Here is a 16827-nt window from a genome sequence, read left to right as displayed (position 1 = left end):
ACAGTCAGATCGCTCAAAACATGCTTGAGACATAGCTTCCGTAAATCTTTAGGCATCAGGAATATATTTATAGCTTTACGCAAAGGAAAGCGCTCAGAGCACGAATGCCAAGTTTCTTGATATTGTACCTACACGATTTAGCGTAGGGAACTTGTATTTGGAATGCAACACATAGAAGCAAGGCGAGATCATTCACCTCATGTCATTTCTGATTTCTATTAAATGGTGGCTATTGCCGAGTAGCACGTTGGCATCCAACCTCTTGCCTTTCAATTTAAAATCTTAGATTTAACATGTTGTAAAAGGCCAGAACGCCTAAAGGTGTTTCTGTCCATGCCTCTCAAATGGTCTACTACTAATTCTACAATGCTTTTAGTACTAGGGCTATCAAATCATCTTTTCCGCTATCCCTTACGGTCTGTGAGGAGATCCATAGTACTCAAAAACCACACCGTCGACGAGATTCACAAAGCCTCACAGCTCCATGTATTTGGCCTCTGCTAGAGAGGGAATTATGAAATGCTAAATATATGATACACGATATAAGAGTTCGGTCCAAGGACTATGGCGGCGAACCAGAGCTCCTATTCAACGCACGAAGAAGGTCAAGTTGTTGCTGGGCTGCCCTGAAAGCCATTTGAGGATCTAGCGGCTGATCATTTACGGCACTAGTTGTTGTGGTCGGCTGGTTTGGAGTTTGGAGAAACTGCGCTATTGCAGCCCAGTTCAGGTTTGAAGACTGTTGCTGAAACGCCTGCCATTGAGGCTGCATAGCAAATGTGGAAAGCTGGGCAGACTGTCGGCCTACTTGCTGTGGGAAGAACGATGGATTGACAAAGGCGCCTGCTGGTATGTTTCTATCAGAGCTTGCAGGGCCCTGAGAGAATTGAGGATACTGCGGACTTGATACGTCCAAAGTAGACTGGTTGGCCGTGCCCCACCCGTGTGCCTGTGGGTTGCTAAACGGCAATGATCGCGTTTGATCGCTCGGTGGCGCAGAATAAGTTGGAGCTAGAGTAGGAGCGGGAGTGGAAGATAGGTGATAGGGTGTAGAAGAGTAACGGTGATGGTTAGGCGATCGAGGCGATTGAGGCGATCTAGATCTCTTCTCTAGCCGCGCGCTATTAACATGGCGAGTATGTTCATGATGAAGTCCATGTTTCTCCGGACCTCGAGAACTGCGGTTTCCACGATCGCCTCTCCCTCCACCGCCTCTTCCTGCTCCTCTTCCGCGATTCCCACGTCCTCGATCACCACGTCCTCGACCGACCCTTCCACGGTCACCCCTGCGAACATGACTGCGATCTTCGATTGGGGCACCAGCACCCACAATGTCCTCAAAATGCTCAGGTCTTGCCAAGGGCTTGTACATACCCATATCCTCATCATCGCTGTAATTGAGGCCTTCGTTTCGGTAATGGCTCTCATTCGAAATCACTTGAACTTTAGTCCCACCGTCATGGTAATCTCCATGCTGAAGTTCACCCCGGTGGGCATTAATCTTAGCTCTCTTCGATTGCTTCAAATTGCGTTTGTATTCCGCCTCGGCCTCATCATCAGAAAATTCCAACTCATTTCTTCCGACCTCTTCGTCATGTATGTTTGAAGCATCAGAGCCTTTAATGGCCTTTAGTGGCTGAGTAAACACGTAAGTCGAATATTGATCCACATAAAATATTGTAGTACCCTTCGAGATTCCTAAACAGATGATGTCGGAAGAGTCTGGAAACCCAACAGCGTATAGTGGCTCGTGGACCCTCCCAAGAGTTTCAGAAACAGTACCAACTGCCGTCCTATCCCCCAAACATAGCACTGACCCTGACTCGAGAACTTGGTATTCACCGGACACGTTTGCCTTGACGAGTATTAGATTATCGACGACAGTTTCGACGTTACCGAGTTCAGTAATCTTCATGTCAGGAGTAATAGTGACAGTTGGCTTCTCGTATTTCTCGTCCGATTCGTTCTTAGTTTTCAGCATGAATCCTTCACCACTGCTCGGTTCGTCATCAACGTCCTCTTTCATTAAAATTCGAGCTTGCTCTTCCGGGCCTAATAAGGGATATTCTTCATCAGAACTGCTTTGAGAGGAATCATCACTAGATGTGTCCGATGAAGAGTCAGCATCGGAAGAGTCGAGCTGCCATTCCGCATTTTCATCATCTCTGTTGGCCTTGGCTACCTCAATGAAATCCTCAACACTCTTATTAATCCCCAATAACGAGGCCTCCTTTGAGGCTCCTTCATATAACATACCCATATAATCGTTCGTATCTCGGGTTGACTCAAGCTCCTTTTTATTTAACGGGGCTTCGGCTACTGGAGTACCATCTTGATTTTGCAACAAAAAAATGTTTTGGGCACTCAGCGTTGTTCCGTGTGACTCTTTGTTGCCCAATATCCCCTCTGACACCATAGCCTCAGCATTTCCATGTGTTTCGTCGTAATAGCTAATAGGATTTTCGCCATGAACAACAATGTTATCTTTTTGCTTCAGCCTCGTATTTGTATCATACGGATCTCCATTTGTTTGGGGAGGTGAGTGATGCTGGCCAGCACCATTCAGAAGACCAAGCCCTGGTATACCAATCACTGGAAGGCCATTGAGTTCGGATAAAGGCAAGTTCATTGCAGAAGTAGGCTCTTCCTCACTTTTCACACCTGGCGTAGAAACTTTGACTGGTGTAGTCCCATACAGATCGTCATCTGTATCATCAATGGGTGTACCAGGCATGTCGAAAGATCCACTGTTCGGGCCTTCAAGACGGGCCCTCTTCGCAGGCGGTTGGGTCAGCACGGTTGTATCTTGCGTATAGAAATTATCCGCCATGCATAAGATGCAGAATCAGCGATGTAAAAGTTCAAAGAATGCTGTGATATTCGTGGGTTGGCTTAAATCGATCAGAGAGAGAAGCGAGGCATCCGAGGGAGAAAATTAATTAGCTATGCTCGAAAGGGCTAGCGCTGTCATTCTTTCAGCCCTACAACGAAAAGCGTCTCTGCGCTCACCCATGAACAACCAATCCCCCGAAAAGGATACGATGGCATCCAAAGCCAAAATCAATCGGAAGATTCCCCCTCTACAGACACCAACTTCGCTGTCTTCGCCAAAACTCGCGTAAATATACTGTGCCGTGAGACTATCAAATACTTCTAACAATTCCCTCCCAGGCCAAGACAAGCGCAGTCTGCAACCCCTCAAGTCGAACCCATTATCGCCTTCTATATATTCCTCGCTGCCCATGTTATTGCGGCAGTCTTCTCCCCAATACAGGACTGCGATGAGGTATTCAACTACTGGGAACCGACGCACTACCTCAACCATGACTATGGTCTCCAAACATGGGAATATTCTCCTGAATATGCGATCCGAAGCTGGACCTACGTTGGTATACATGCGAGCATAATAGGGTTCAGACAGCTCTTCCCATCCAGCACCAAGACGACCGAATTCTATTTCCTCCGCATGACCCTGGCACTTCTTTGCGCGATATGTGAGACTCGACTATATTCTACTATTTCGAGAACTCTAAATCCTCGAATCGCCCTATTCTTCCTCATGGCGATGGTGTTCAGTCCTGGGATGTTTCACGCATCAGTTGCATACCTACCCTCCAGCTTCGCAATGTACACTACAATGCTCGGATTTTCAGCATTCATGGATTGGCGCGGCGGCCTAAGAACTGCTCAGGGAATATTCTGGTTCGCTTTCGGTGGCCTTGTTGGTTGGCCGTTTGCCATTGCTTTAATGCTACCATTCCTCCTCGAGGAGTTACTTTTGGCGTCGCTGACGACCCAAGCTTGGGAAGCTTTTAGAAGAGTCTTAGATGGAACTGCCCGATCTTTTATTGTCCTCGTATGATCTCTCGCCCAGTAGTAGCAGCCATAAGTATTAACCTTTCTCAGGCTCTCCAATTATGCATAGACACGTTCTTCTATCGGAAGTTGGCGTGTGTTCCACTAAATATTATACTATATAACGTTTTCAGCGGCTCTGGCAAAGGACCCAACATATACGGCATTGAACCATGGCACTTCTATGTCCGCAACCTAATCCTAAACTTCAACGTTTGGTTCTTACTTGCGCTCATTACCCTCCCCCTGCTTATATTCCAACACTTTCTTCGGAAACAAAGCGCCTCTAAGCAGACCCTCCTCCGAGGGCTTGTTTTCGCGACTCCTTTATACCTTTGGTTGGGTATATTTACGTTACAACCTCACAAAGAGGAGCGTTTCATGTACCCTGCCTATCCTGCGCTTGCACTGAATGCTGCAGTCTCGATACACATCTTACTATCATATTTCGGATCCACCGACCCAAGAGACTTTGTAAGCAGAATCCCGGCGCAGCTCAAGCTCGCAATTGTAAGCATATTCATCCTCGGGGCCTTGGATTTCGGTGTTTTGCGGGCCACCGGTATGGCTACAGCATATTCGGCACCCCTCAAGATTTACGCCCCCTTACAGCGACCAGGAGTTGCTCATCCTGGTGACAACGTATGTCTTGGAAAAGAATGGTACCGATTTCCGTCTTCGTACTTTCTGCCTGACAGAGTCAAAGCCAAGTTTATCAAAAGCGACTTCTCTGGACTGCTACCAGGAGAGTTCAGCGAGGCGAAAGTTGGTTTTGGTTTCTATCCTGGTGCTTGGCTGATCCCATCTGGAATGAACGATGAGAATAAAGAAGACCTCAGCAAATATGTAAGTTCCGAGGGGCTTTGTGCTAGAACAGGTTGGTTATTAACCTTTAAACAGACTGATATTGAGCATTGTACATTCCTTGTGGATTCTTACTTTCCTGGGACAAGGCCTTCAGAGCACGAGCCAAGCTATATGCTCGATACGGACACATGGGACAGGTTATCGTGTGAGCATTTTCTTGATACCCCTCAGACAGGCAGTGTAGGTCGCTTGTTGTGGCTACCAGACTGGCCGATTATTCCAGAGCGACATCGCAGGAAGTGGGGCCAGTACTGCCTATTGCGTCGCAGGAATCAAAGCGGTAAATTTGTACAGTAAAAACGGGCCAGCGCCGGACCCAAATTGAAGATAAATGTACAGACACCAGATGGATTTCATGGATTTCACGGATTGCACGGTTGCGTGGTTACACCCCTCGCCGAGCATTCATGAATTAGGCACTAAACCTAAATGGGAAAACGTATCCCATATCCGCACGATAACACGCTGCAGCCATGATTGACGCTGCGCTGCGGCACCAAGAACCCCACAGTTCACCACTTATCATGACTTCGAAAACTTCCCATTGTCTAAGCCCATGCTTTTGCCACAACTGACATATAATGTCTCTCCATTCCCAACCGTTTTCCGACTTACTTCCTACTTGAGCCCTTCCCGATTGTCTCTATCTTATTCGCCAATTACTCGTCACTTGCTCTTAGCCTGTCTTTTTTGACGGCATATTCTCAGCCCGAGGCCCAGGACCCATCTCCACGTTATGGACAATATCAAGCTTTGGGCACGGCATAGCTGCCGTCCGGAAATGTTGAAAGCAGCCGTACAGCGATTCCATCAATTACATCTATCATACCTAGAGTCTGCTTTTTATAGCTCTCTAGTGCTTCTCGCTATTGTCTGGGCTTCTTTAGCGGCAGCTCGTCGCTTTCAAGCCCACAAAGCTCTCAGTCGTCCAAGCACACCAGATCTTGAGAAACCATTATATAGCAGCAAATTCAAAGCACCGTCGCGAGGACCTGGAGGTATGAACTCTCCTTCCCCAACAAACACTTGGGCTATTATATGTACAATTGCGATTCATGCGTTACTCTACTTAATATTTCTCAACAGTGTGGATACCCCAAACCTTCAAGCGCCCTGCCGCACCACCTTACCCAGATTGGTCTCTTGAGAGCACCAAGCCGCTCCCTTACCGCCCGTTCCGTTACGGCCCAAAGTACAACGTCACCATGGGCCTACGAACGATGCACTGGGACGACTGGATTGAGCTTGACAACCATTTCCTCAAATTTCATGACATGAAATCCCGGCGAATCCTAGAGCGCGGCGCCAAGTGTTGTAAGACTGCTCCGGAAGCCTTTGATGGCGCCTGCGAGCTTCTAGAGGAGCTATGCGATTACCTACCTCAGCGGTACCCGAGCTTATACCGGAAGACAGAGGTGGGCATGGATAATATAACGACGGGAGAGAGCTTTAATATTGTAGAAAGGCCGCTAATTGAGGATCCAATGCAAATGGCGGCGAGATTTGTACAGGATGACCTAGCTATTATGTTTGAGAAGTCAAATGGACAGTATTATCTTCTAGCTGGAGCGATCCTCCTTGCTGGCTTCTGGCGCCTAGAGGATAAGTTTGGCATGCCGCTCTCCGAGATACATACGAGTGGAGATGTACCACAATTCAAAGAAAAGTTGGAAAAAGGGATGATGAACTTTTTCAAGAGGGTTCAGCCTGATAAGGCGGTGTTACGAAACAATTACTTTATCCAAGTAGATGACGAGTTAGCCTGGAGTCCAAGCATTGGTGGGGAGGACGATGATGGCATTGGTTGGTTCACAGCAGAGAAGAATAAGGCGATTCAGCATCATTGGTTTAGAAGTGAAAGGCAGAGTTTAAGAAGGTAAGCATAAAGCTAAGTGATATGACAGTTTTATATAGACTAACAAACTCCAGACTCCCCCGCTCCGGCGGCGTCGTCTTCACAATTCGTACCTATTTCCACCCGATCATTGAGATCTGTGAGGAGCCCTATATTCCCGGTCGCCTTGCATCCGCCATCCGTAGTTGGGGGAATGACGTCTCGAAGTACAAAGGAAAAGAACGATACCAGGATGTCTTACTCGAATATCTGGACTGCAAACATGAAGAACAGGTTTTGAATGGGCTAGATTTAGAGCAAGAAGACGCTGTCCGAGCGTATCCTTATTAGGGAGATTTCAATGGCAAGACATAGGCATATGCTAACGTAGAGCGGATGGGAGGAAAGACTCACCCTTTTCAAGAAATAGCCATTTACTACATGGGAATGGTTCCTTCCAAATATGTATGAGATGACTTCCTAGTTCCCCGTCGCGATAAACCGTTTACTCAGAACGAAAAGAATATCCACTAGCTTAAAATTCATTCTATCCTCCGTCAATTACAGGGTTCAACCCAAGTAGACCTGTCCCTTTCGAATACTCACAATATTCTCCAAGCTTATCCTCTCCATGATAACAGTGGGTGCATGGGCTCGTTTATGAGCCTCCACAGTTGCTATTTCTTGATACAAGCAGCGCAGTGTTAACGAGTAGAAACTCCATCTTCCATTCCCATCCTTGCTCCAGGCACATCCCCCCTTCCCCCAGGATAAAACGCATAAAAAACGGGGTAAAACAACCTCCTTTCTTCCACCCACAGCCAGGTTCTCCGCCAAGTCTCCTACTTCACTGTTCCTTGTATCTCCCGCATGGTTCAAGGCTTTAATAGTACTCCAAACCGTGACGCCACAGTGCCTTTTAATCACCAAGTCTTTGTTAGCTTCCAATCCAACCTCACCTTCGAGCACCATTCATACAGAGCGTTTCCCGTCGGCCGGGCAGCTGGACGTCAGTAAAAATGGATATCACTGTAGCAAGTTACCTTGAGCCAGCAAAGCTAGCTGGGTCCGAGAAAATTTAAGAATATCTCTTAGAGTTGAGGGAGCCAAAGTGAAAATAGAGTTACTAGGGGAGGCCGGGGATGGAGAAGTGGAGATGTAACGAAGTTCTGAGACAATGACGAGTCTGTGGGGGAGGGTGATAGGAAAAGAGACATCAGCCGGAAATTTAAATTCCGCTGACACCTTGTAAGCAATATGTGTGATTCCTTCTTTATTATACGTCAGCTTTGCTCCCTAAAAAAAGGTATTAGGGTAATTCACATACTCGTTACCGGGAAAGAATCATTTTAGATAGGTTTTTGAGTCAGTAAAATACCAACACGCTATCGACGTATTAGGTTATCTCCAATGATCCGGAATGAGGAGTTGGTTCGAAAGCTTCTCCAATTTCGCTCTCTAATCGATAATGTGTCAGAACGTCACTAAGCATAAACCGCACCGGCAAACGAAAGTGGGATTCCTCCAGTCGATAGTGCTGAAGTATCCTAGGAACCTAAAAATTGATAAGTGGACTATCTCCCCAGAAATGCGCCACAAAAATAATTCCACGTCCCACTGCCACAGACCAATCTTTAAATTTTCTGGTTTATTCGTCGAATACACAACCACAGAGGTTCGCAAATTGCGTCCGTCCATCGGGTGAAGGGCTTCTTCTATGCGGAAAAGAGCAAATTCGAGAGGTTATGCCACGCGTGTCCAGGTAAGATTCCTTTGCGCCCTTATCCCTTATCCCGTCAACTTGGGCACGTAGATTATCGATAAGAGCCTACCAATTAGATCAATAGGATTCGATAGCCGTGCTCAGGAATACTTGGTGTTCGCGCACAGGCCTTCCCCTCTGCTCGCCCTGACGGGTCAAGGGATAAGTCATTTTATCAAACATATTATCTCCAAGGGCTACCGAATGAATGTACAAGACACCAAGCGCTTATAAATACTATGCGGTAGGAGTAAGTAGCATAACATTCCCGGGAAGCTACGGCATTGATGTGGAGAAATTCAATAAGATTGACGGAATGGTTGATGTCATGCAGACCTGTTATGCAGGGGAAATTGCGGCAGCAAAGGGGGGAATGGAAACTGCACAAAGGAATAACCAGGCGAAACTCTAGCAGAAATCACGTCAAAGGCCGCAGGAAGATCGATTGTAACGCAAAAGACTCTAATGGAAAAGATTTGGTGGAATTCAGCGATAGTGAACATAGTCAGAAAGTACTGTTCAATACCTAGTTATCTGTCAACATGATCGGTAGATTCGATTCCATGCCATGAGTACTGAGTAGGTAAGTAGGTCCTTAGGATGACGGCTTCCACGGAAGAATGAAGCGAATATTCTCTCCGTCAAAGTCCGGCGATCATAACGTTGTTGGGTATCAGTACGGATGGTCAAGCCACGACCACGTTGATCAGCAGTGGATTGCCCGTTGAGCTGAGGCGTGTTCTGTGGTTGCAACGCCCTGCATGATACCGCGCGGTAAAACTAAGTCGTGATCCAGATGATCTTGAAGAAGCATCGCGATGTTGAGGATGCTGCGTCATGATTTGCTGGGTAAGCCTCGTGGCAGTTCGACGATCAAACTTTGTCGGTCCCCAAAAGTAGGGCGTGTGAGGCTTCGGGGCAACGCGGCCTGAAAAAGAAGTTCTGGAAGCCTTCTCCGCATTTTAGCTTGGATCTAAGAAGGCGTGGCTGCTCCCGACTGAGACTGAGTGGCCGAGAACAGCGATTACGACCTTCAGATTGCGGGTTAGAGAGCAAGAGAGATGCAACTGAAAAAAAGTAATACGCGTGTGCTCGCGTCCCATGCAATGGAGAGGGGAATTGACAGGACTCATGTCCTCCTCAGAGCTCGCTGTGGCTTTGAAATCTAGCACGTTCAACCTCTTCCCCAAACATGTGCCCGTGCCAGCGGGAAGCCTGCGGCCAATAGAGAGACGAGACCAACCGACTGCAGTTGTGACCGCCAAATATCCGCTCGTCTGGCCACTGACAGCCTACGGAAATTGCCGCCGTACTCGGCTGCGACCCAGCCCGGCGGGACTGACGCCTCGTGTTGCCTTGACTGGGGCTGCTGTTTATCAGCTTAGCTGTAAATGGAGTGGTGTCAAGGCTGCTCAGGCGCGGTCTGAGTCGCTGCAACTGCTCACCCAGCAACTTCATCCGTCTGCTTCTCTTCCATCTATCGCATATTAACGATGCTGCTGCACCTCTTCCCTCCCGCTGTGGCCTCCATCTTTTCTGCCGTCCTCATGTCACAGTAGCAGACCCTCTGCGCGCGAATGATGGGGCACAATGGCCTTGCCCTTATTGCCGCAGAACAGATACCCAGGCTCCCCGGCCGCTGCACCAGACACAGGCCAGCGAGAACTCCTAGCAGCAGCCAAGAGGGTTCACAGTGTGAAACGTAGAGCTGGCGAAGATGGCCGACAAGCTGCTCGCCGCAATTCGCTGCGACGTGCAAAGAATAGCACCGAGGAGTTGAGACGCACCAGGGCGAGAGGAGGGAGCAGCGGAACCGCCGTCGACACAAGTCCCGCAGCCGGGAGGTCATTCACCGTTGGGAACATCAACAACGGCATCATCTATCTCCGGTACTATCTTCACCTTTCGCAACTGCACCAGCTCGTGTCTCGCTTATATCTGTCTTCTTCGGGCACAATGTGGAAAGGATTGCTTAGCTAACTACACCCTCATCATTCAGGCCCGTCATACGCCCAGGCAACCAGCGCACTCGCCCATCGCCAGATACCTTCGTTTTTCCGCCTGCGACTCCTCCAGACAGTGCGATAGTCGACGAAAACGCTCTTCGACCAGCAAACAATGGTTGGAGGGAGAGTTTTTCTGATTCGCGCACACCGGAGCCGCCTTCACCGCCCACTCGAAATGTAATCACAGATGACGAGACTCAGCAACAACATACACGTACACCATCGAAGCCAATTGCCCACATCCGATCACGATCCTTCTCTACTGCGGATGAGCACACTTCCCTAAGCACCGAGCCTGGTACATTCAAGGTTGTTATAGAAAGACCGTCACTGCGACGCCCCAAAACTGCAGATACTGACTCTTTGCCAATTTTACAAGTGCCAATTCCTCACTATCGGCTGGGAACGCCTCGTTTCAGTGCCAGGGGAACGGCTATTCTTCATAGCTCTGTCTATACTCGCGCATCTGGCACTGAAGATCTTCGCTCTTCCATTTTTTCACGCGTAGGAGCTGAGTATGACAAATTGTTCCCATCACCATCGCAAAGGACACATCAATCATATCTCTCACAGCGACACTCCAACGCTTACTCGCCGACGCCTATTCCGTACCGTACAACGATGGATAGAACCCCACTCCAGCCATCTACTGCTCCATCCTCGGCAAGAGTTTCAAATGTTCCAATTGGACCGCAATTGTATGATGCTCTGACTCTCAATCCGGATGATCAAGCGGTTGTTCGATTCTCGCCATCCGGAGATATTGTTGCTGCGACTCCATCGAGGCTTATAGCTCAGATTACGTCCCCAAGTTTTCTTGACTACGAGCTACTATCAGATTTCTTTCTCACATTTCGCTCTTTTCTATCACCTAACGATCTCGTTGCTTATTTGATAGCACGATTGCGCTGGGCTGTCCATCGACAAGACGACTTTGGCCGCATTGTGCGCGTGCGTACATTTGTTGCGCTGCGACACTGGATCCTGAATTATTTTGTGGATGACTTTGTTCCAAGCTTCCAGTTGAGGGTGTATTTCTGCAACTTGGTCAATAGCCTGTACGAAGACCTACGAATACGAGAAGATGGTGGCGGGGGTGATATTAAGATTATCGGCGAGCTTAAAAAGTGTTGGAGGCGCACCTGTGCTTTGTATTGGGATGACGCTGCAAGTGCAGGAAAGGACTTGCCAGATGATGACCTTCTGCCCGGTGGCCGACTTGGGTCGCGAGATTCTCGAAACGAAACCGGGCTAGCAGCGCAGTCTGTTACTCCCAAGCAGATGGGCACGAACAATCCCAAACCAGAAATACTAGGGCGGAACCCCAGCGACCAATTCGCAAGTAGGCATATGGATTGGGTCAAAAGCCCTCGCCACGTGCCTCATCATTCACTCACTTCACCTCACGTATCTTCGCAAGATTACGAGGGCATTCCATTGTCCCCAGCTAGCGAACAAAGTATGCAAGTACTCTCTTGCTCTATTCCAGTGCGGGCCTTACATCGCGTAGAACCAGGGTCTGATCTCCCGCTCTATCCCCATCCAGTGCCAGCACATCTAGCCACCAGTCCGCAATACCCAGTATCCATTAGTAGACCAAATCGGCCCTCTCATGGACACAAGCGAAGCGGTAGCTTCTCCGATGCGCTCAGAGATCATCGGGCTCCCCTTCCACTCCCGAAAAATGCCAGTCAGGATACACGTATTTCTTCAGTACTGAAAATTCCTGGCAGCTTGGTACGAGGAGCCATATATCAGCCCGGTCCACCATATATTGACATCAAGACCATTGGCACGTTGCATGCAACTAGGTCACATCTGGAGCTTGAGCCAGTCGACATAAGTGGTATTTATGCACCTCTGAAACCTGGTTATACAGCTAGTCCTGGCGTAAAGAAGCTATTAGGAAGCGTTCGCCGCGCTCTAAGCAGTAAACAAGGCTCCATACCACAAACACATACGACCGGTCTAGTCGAACAATCCCCGCTTACCTCATCCGCGCGAGATTCTAATCCAACTACAGCAAACAGTACAGCAACGCCAGGAGGTGTGCACAAACGAGGATATTCCCGGGCCCGACCTCATGTTCGGGTTGACATACTGGCTGCTAAAGCCAGTGAAAGCTTTAAGGAGGCTGTTAAAGCGGAGCTAGAACAGGAGAAAAATGGTCCAAGCAGCGCCGCCGGCGCAGACGGATGGGATTTCGAATTGGATAAACCTAACCCACAATCATCGGAGGACCGGCTGAAAGCACCAAATATCGCTAGACTCAACAGCAATGTCACCATGGGTAGTCGATCGATTGTAATTTTCGATGATACTGGTGCTCCCTCTCTACCTTTAATGTCTGGCGCTTTACCGGTTCAAGATCAAGATGGAACGTCAGCACACGATATATCTAGCGATATGATTGACCAAGAATTACCCGAATACTATGAAGCAGATCAACAGTATGTTACGACAACACGACATTCCGAACTTTACGAAGATCCTAATAGAACCGACGCTCTGGGATTGCAATATCACAAATCTCATGGTTCACCACACCAACCCTCTACAGTTATAGCACAACCGAAAAGGTCTAACTCCATCGCTCGTTCAATAACTCGTCGAAACTCGTCTACATTTCGGCGTCATGTCTCAACGAAATCTACACACTGTGGTTCGGCTTCTTTAAGGAGACACGTTTCATACAGTGGATTAACTAAACGTCAGACGGGCTTAAGCGTCAGTGCAACAGCCGCCTCAGATGCACGAACCATATCTTCAGATAATGACCCGTTTTTCTTAGATCGCCATCCAACACGTCAGCTACGGAGACGACCTGGTGGTGACCTTCGAGCAGTTGATAATGTACATGATCTTGAGCAATCACAGCGTCCTCACTCCACAGGCACTCTCTCCAACCGAACTCATTCCATCGCTAACTCCGTTATCCATACCTCTGGAAATGTTATCGCGCCCACCGCCGACTTTGACGATGCTGTTGAAGCTGCTACTGCAATAACACCTGACACTGAAACCGGCTCTAAGAAACCGTTATCGCTTGTTGAGACGCATTCATCTCAACCAAATTTAAGACCGTCTTTTGAAGCTGAAGTTGCAAAACTTGCTGCACTGCCTGATGACACCGATGACGATGGCGGAATAGAGTCCGCCCTTATGAAGCTTGAGGGAAGATATGAGAAGAAAAGTTCAGAGTCATCCCCTCGCTCAACTATAGCGCCGCAAACGTACCAACCGACTGGTGCGCCAGGTGCCACAAAGTCTTCACATTCATTACCGCCTTCCTCGGAGCATGGGCAATCGAAGAACACTCAGGGTATATCCGGTAACGACCCGATACGATACCGCCCTCTAACAGAATCGCAAAATACAAACATCTACCAGGTATTGAAAGAAGACATGGCGGCTCGAACTGCCGCTCCCATATCTCTAAAAGCTGATTCTGAAGACTCTTTTTCCTCAGTACCACTCTTAGAGCGGGGCCTGAGTGACATGACGCCAACTCGGCGAAGTAAATCCGAGCGCAGACAAATGAAGGCACCAGCCAAACCTGCGCCTTTAAAGCCACTTTCTCCCAAACGATTGCGCGAACAAGTTGCACGCCAAGCCGCTTCCCCGGATTCATCGATTGAGTATATTGTAGAGACTGAAAGTATGAAAAGGATACCCAAGGGGGCCACAATGCCGCGATCGCCAGGCCCTAGAGAGTCGTTTCTCCTCGATGAAGATCAAAATCTCAGTGACATGTCTGACGATGACTCAGCCATGGTTACTAAGTCGGATGACACAAGCCAAGGTGTGAGGAGTTTCTTCGATGATGAACCAGCAACCATGGAAAATGACGATATCCTTCCACATCCTATGCGACACCCGCCTACTCCACCATTAACCGCAGATCGATTCAACAAACCAATGTCACAAGTCGACCCAGCCCAGTTTCAAAAAGGTCTTCCAACCCCTGGGCTCACTCCCACCTCTAAGTTAACAGGGCAGCCATTCAATCACCCTATTCAGCCCATGGAAGCCCCAATAGAATTAAGAGATTTAAAAAGGGACACATCTACTCAGCCTCCCTCACATTTTCCTTTTATTCTGGCGTACGACTCGGAGACACTTGCCCAGCAGTTCACTATCATTGAAAAAGATGCTCTTGACGAAATCGATTGGAAGGAGCTAATAGAACTACGATGGAAACAATCATCACCTCAGATTCTAGACTGGGTCGAGTATCTACGAACTCAAGAACCATACGGGGTTGATGTCGTAATCGCACGCTTCAATCTCGTAGTTAAATGGGCGCTATCCGAGTGTGTACTGACCGAGAATATCGAGGAAAGAGCCAGGTGCATAGTGAAGTACATACACATTGCATCTCACGCAAGACGGCTTCGCAACTATGCCACCATGTATCAGATCACAATTGCGCTATTGTCAACCGATTGTGCTAGGTTGAAAAACACCTGGGAGCTTGTTCCTGCTGCCGAGCAACAGACAATGAGAGATCTAGAGGCACTCGTACAACCATTGCGTAATTTTCACAACCTTCGGGTAGAGATGGAAACAGCTACTCTGGAGGAAGGTTGCATCCCATTCATTGGTGAGCAAGGTCTCAGAAGACCCATGTACCTGGACCGGACACTAATAGTCCCTAGGCATTTACACGCGCGACTTGATCTACAACGCACAGAAGCCTGCCTTCATTGGGAAGGCGCCAATTGACGGTGAGAACCTTGTGAATTTTGAACGGCATCACACTGCGGCGACCATCGTCAAAAGCCTCTTGCGCCTTCTCGAGGCCAGTTCGAAATATAACTTTACGCCCGAGCCAAGTATCATCAGCAGGTGTTTGTGGATGGCCGCTTTGAGCGACGAAGATATCTCCACCCTCAGCCGGAAGCACGAATGAGTTCATTCCACTATTAATCGTTCGTCATTCTAGAGGCTTTACGTCTTCGTTATTGCATCACGTAGTGACGCATCTCTTGCCTCAGATGCCCATGTCCGGCATACCCCTCCATTTTGGTTATACCTACTATCCACTCGTACATCCATCGTAAAGCGCTTCAGCGTCGGCGTTATATTCGTAGGATTCAACCTATTGTTAGCCTCCAGAATTTCGCACTGCACAGCATTGCAATAATGATTGATGAACCATCCATTTCATTCCATATACCATATTTTTCCATTATCCTACTCTCGGCTTCAACTTAATCATCATGCGGGCATCTCATTTCATCCTCCCCAGTACCCGAGCGTAATCATTTAACTTAGACTACAAGTCGCTCAGGCGTGAGATTCTAGAAGTTTCGTGTACCTACTGCGGTGTTTAAATTTGTTTTTGTATTTAGACACTGCGGCTGGCTCAGCCGGAAGGCTTTAGAGCCTGCGTGTTGTAACAACCTCAGGCTACGGCCGGCTAATATTAAGAGATTTGTTGCGCTCGATTGTTGTTGGGAATAACTGGCAATGCTTTCATATGCGAATAAAGCCATCTGCCATGAGCCCGTACCAGCAACCCGTGCTCGAAGTCATAGATGTTGGCCGAATGTTCTAAGTTTACTCTACGTCGTCTCATTGCACACCCGGCCACCACCAATCCCGAGCTCGCCTTGGTCAGCCTACAACCATCACCTCTTGTCCATTCCAACTACCAGGTGGAATTAGTCAAATATCTGGTTTGGTTTCCGTAGCATTGCGAAATGACTCCATTATATCTAAATTGTGGCGCGGATCTCGTTCTGGTGGATAAAATTAAAGGGTTAAGATTGGCTCTAAGACCCTTTTTTAGTCTATGCGGAGATTCACCCCTCTTTTTTTACTAAAACTAGTGACCTTCCCTGTGCCGTGGTATATAAAAGCCATATATACATCCTCTACCTCCTTGCCTTTGTACCTTCCTCTTCCTTTCTTCCTCCCTCTCTTCCTTCCTTTTTTCCCTCCCTTTCTCCCTCTCTTCCTCCCTCCCTTCCCCCTTCCCTCCCTTCTCCCTTCCTCTCTCTCCCTACTTACCTATTTTTTAGGAATCTATAGCTAATATAGTAATAGATAGAATCGTGTTACAAATTGATATACAACAAAAAGGTAGAGAGAGAGGTAGAGGCAGAAACAGAGGTGGAGGTAGAGAGAGAGGGGCAGAGGTAGAGAGGTAGAGGTAGAGGGATAGAGATGTATGGGGCAAAGGTGTCGACCTAAATCGGACTTGCTTACTATTTTTCAGCTGCTTACTCTCGTATATCTTACCACTCAGCTACTTACCCTTGTATGTCTTACCACCTGCACCATGTATATATATACTACCTAATTAGTGCTTCTGGAGCTCTAAAGAGGGATATTAGAGCCCTAAGAAAGGGTTAATCGACGGTTGATAATTGCACTCCCATATAACCCTAAAATCAAGCTGTACGAGATTTAAAAAGGGCTCAAGCAGTCCCTAAAACCGATGCTTATATCACCAGTGTGCCCGTAGGATTACACTAGGTGGTGATACATCCTCATTG

At 48.0% G+C, this 16827-nt stretch overlaps 3 protein-coding genes across 3 annotated transcripts; 2 read left to right on the top strand and 1 right to left on the bottom strand.

Moving 5' to 3' along the window:
* Positions 1 to 194: 194 nt before the first annotated feature.
* Positions 195 to 2885, bottom strand: K441DRAFT_660172 (NAF1-domain-containing protein). Its single transcript, XM_067648660.1, has one exon. The coding sequence runs from the start codon at positions 2828 to 2830 to the stop codon at positions 563 to 565; it is 2268 nt and encodes a 755-aa protein (XP_067503836.1). The 5' UTR covers positions 2831 to 2885; the 3' UTR covers positions 195 to 562.
* Positions 2886 to 2945: 60 nt separating this feature from the next.
* K441DRAFT_696534 (glycosyltransferase family 22 protein) lies at positions 2946 to 7160 on the top strand (the record flags this gene model as incomplete). The annotated part of the gene is made up of 7 exons (XM_067652895.1): positions 2946 to 3118; positions 3172 to 3856; positions 3907 to 4701; positions 4756 to 5002; positions 5580 to 5720; positions 5809 to 6598; positions 6652 to 7160. The coding sequence occupies 7 exons, from the start codon at positions 2946 to 2948 to the stop codon at positions 6905 to 6907; spliced, it is 3087 nt and encodes a 1028-aa protein (XP_067503835.1). The 3' UTR covers positions 6908 to 7160.
* Positions 7161 to 9908: 2748 nt separating this feature from the next.
* On the top strand, positions 9909 to 15236 carry K441DRAFT_561849 (ras GEF; the record flags this gene model as incomplete). The annotated part of the gene is made up of 3 exons (XM_067643547.1): positions 9909 to 10207; positions 10318 to 14927; positions 14983 to 15236. The coding sequence occupies 3 exons, from the start codon at positions 9909 to 9911 to the stop codon at positions 15234 to 15236; spliced, it is 5163 nt and encodes a 1720-aa protein (XP_067503834.1).
* Between the last annotated feature and the right edge of the window lie 1591 nt (positions 15237 to 16827).

The sequence above is a fragment of the Cenococcum geophilum genome (genome assembly GCF_001692895.1).
Source record: "Cenococcum geophilum 1.58 unplaced genomic scaffold K441scaffold_22, whole genome shotgun sequence".
NCBI lineage: Eukaryota > Fungi > Ascomycota > Dothideomycetes > Gloniales > Gloniaceae > Cenococcum > Cenococcum geophilum.
The sequence above is the reverse complement of the archived record's forward strand: the minus strand, read 5'-3'. Positions and strand labels throughout refer to the sequence as shown.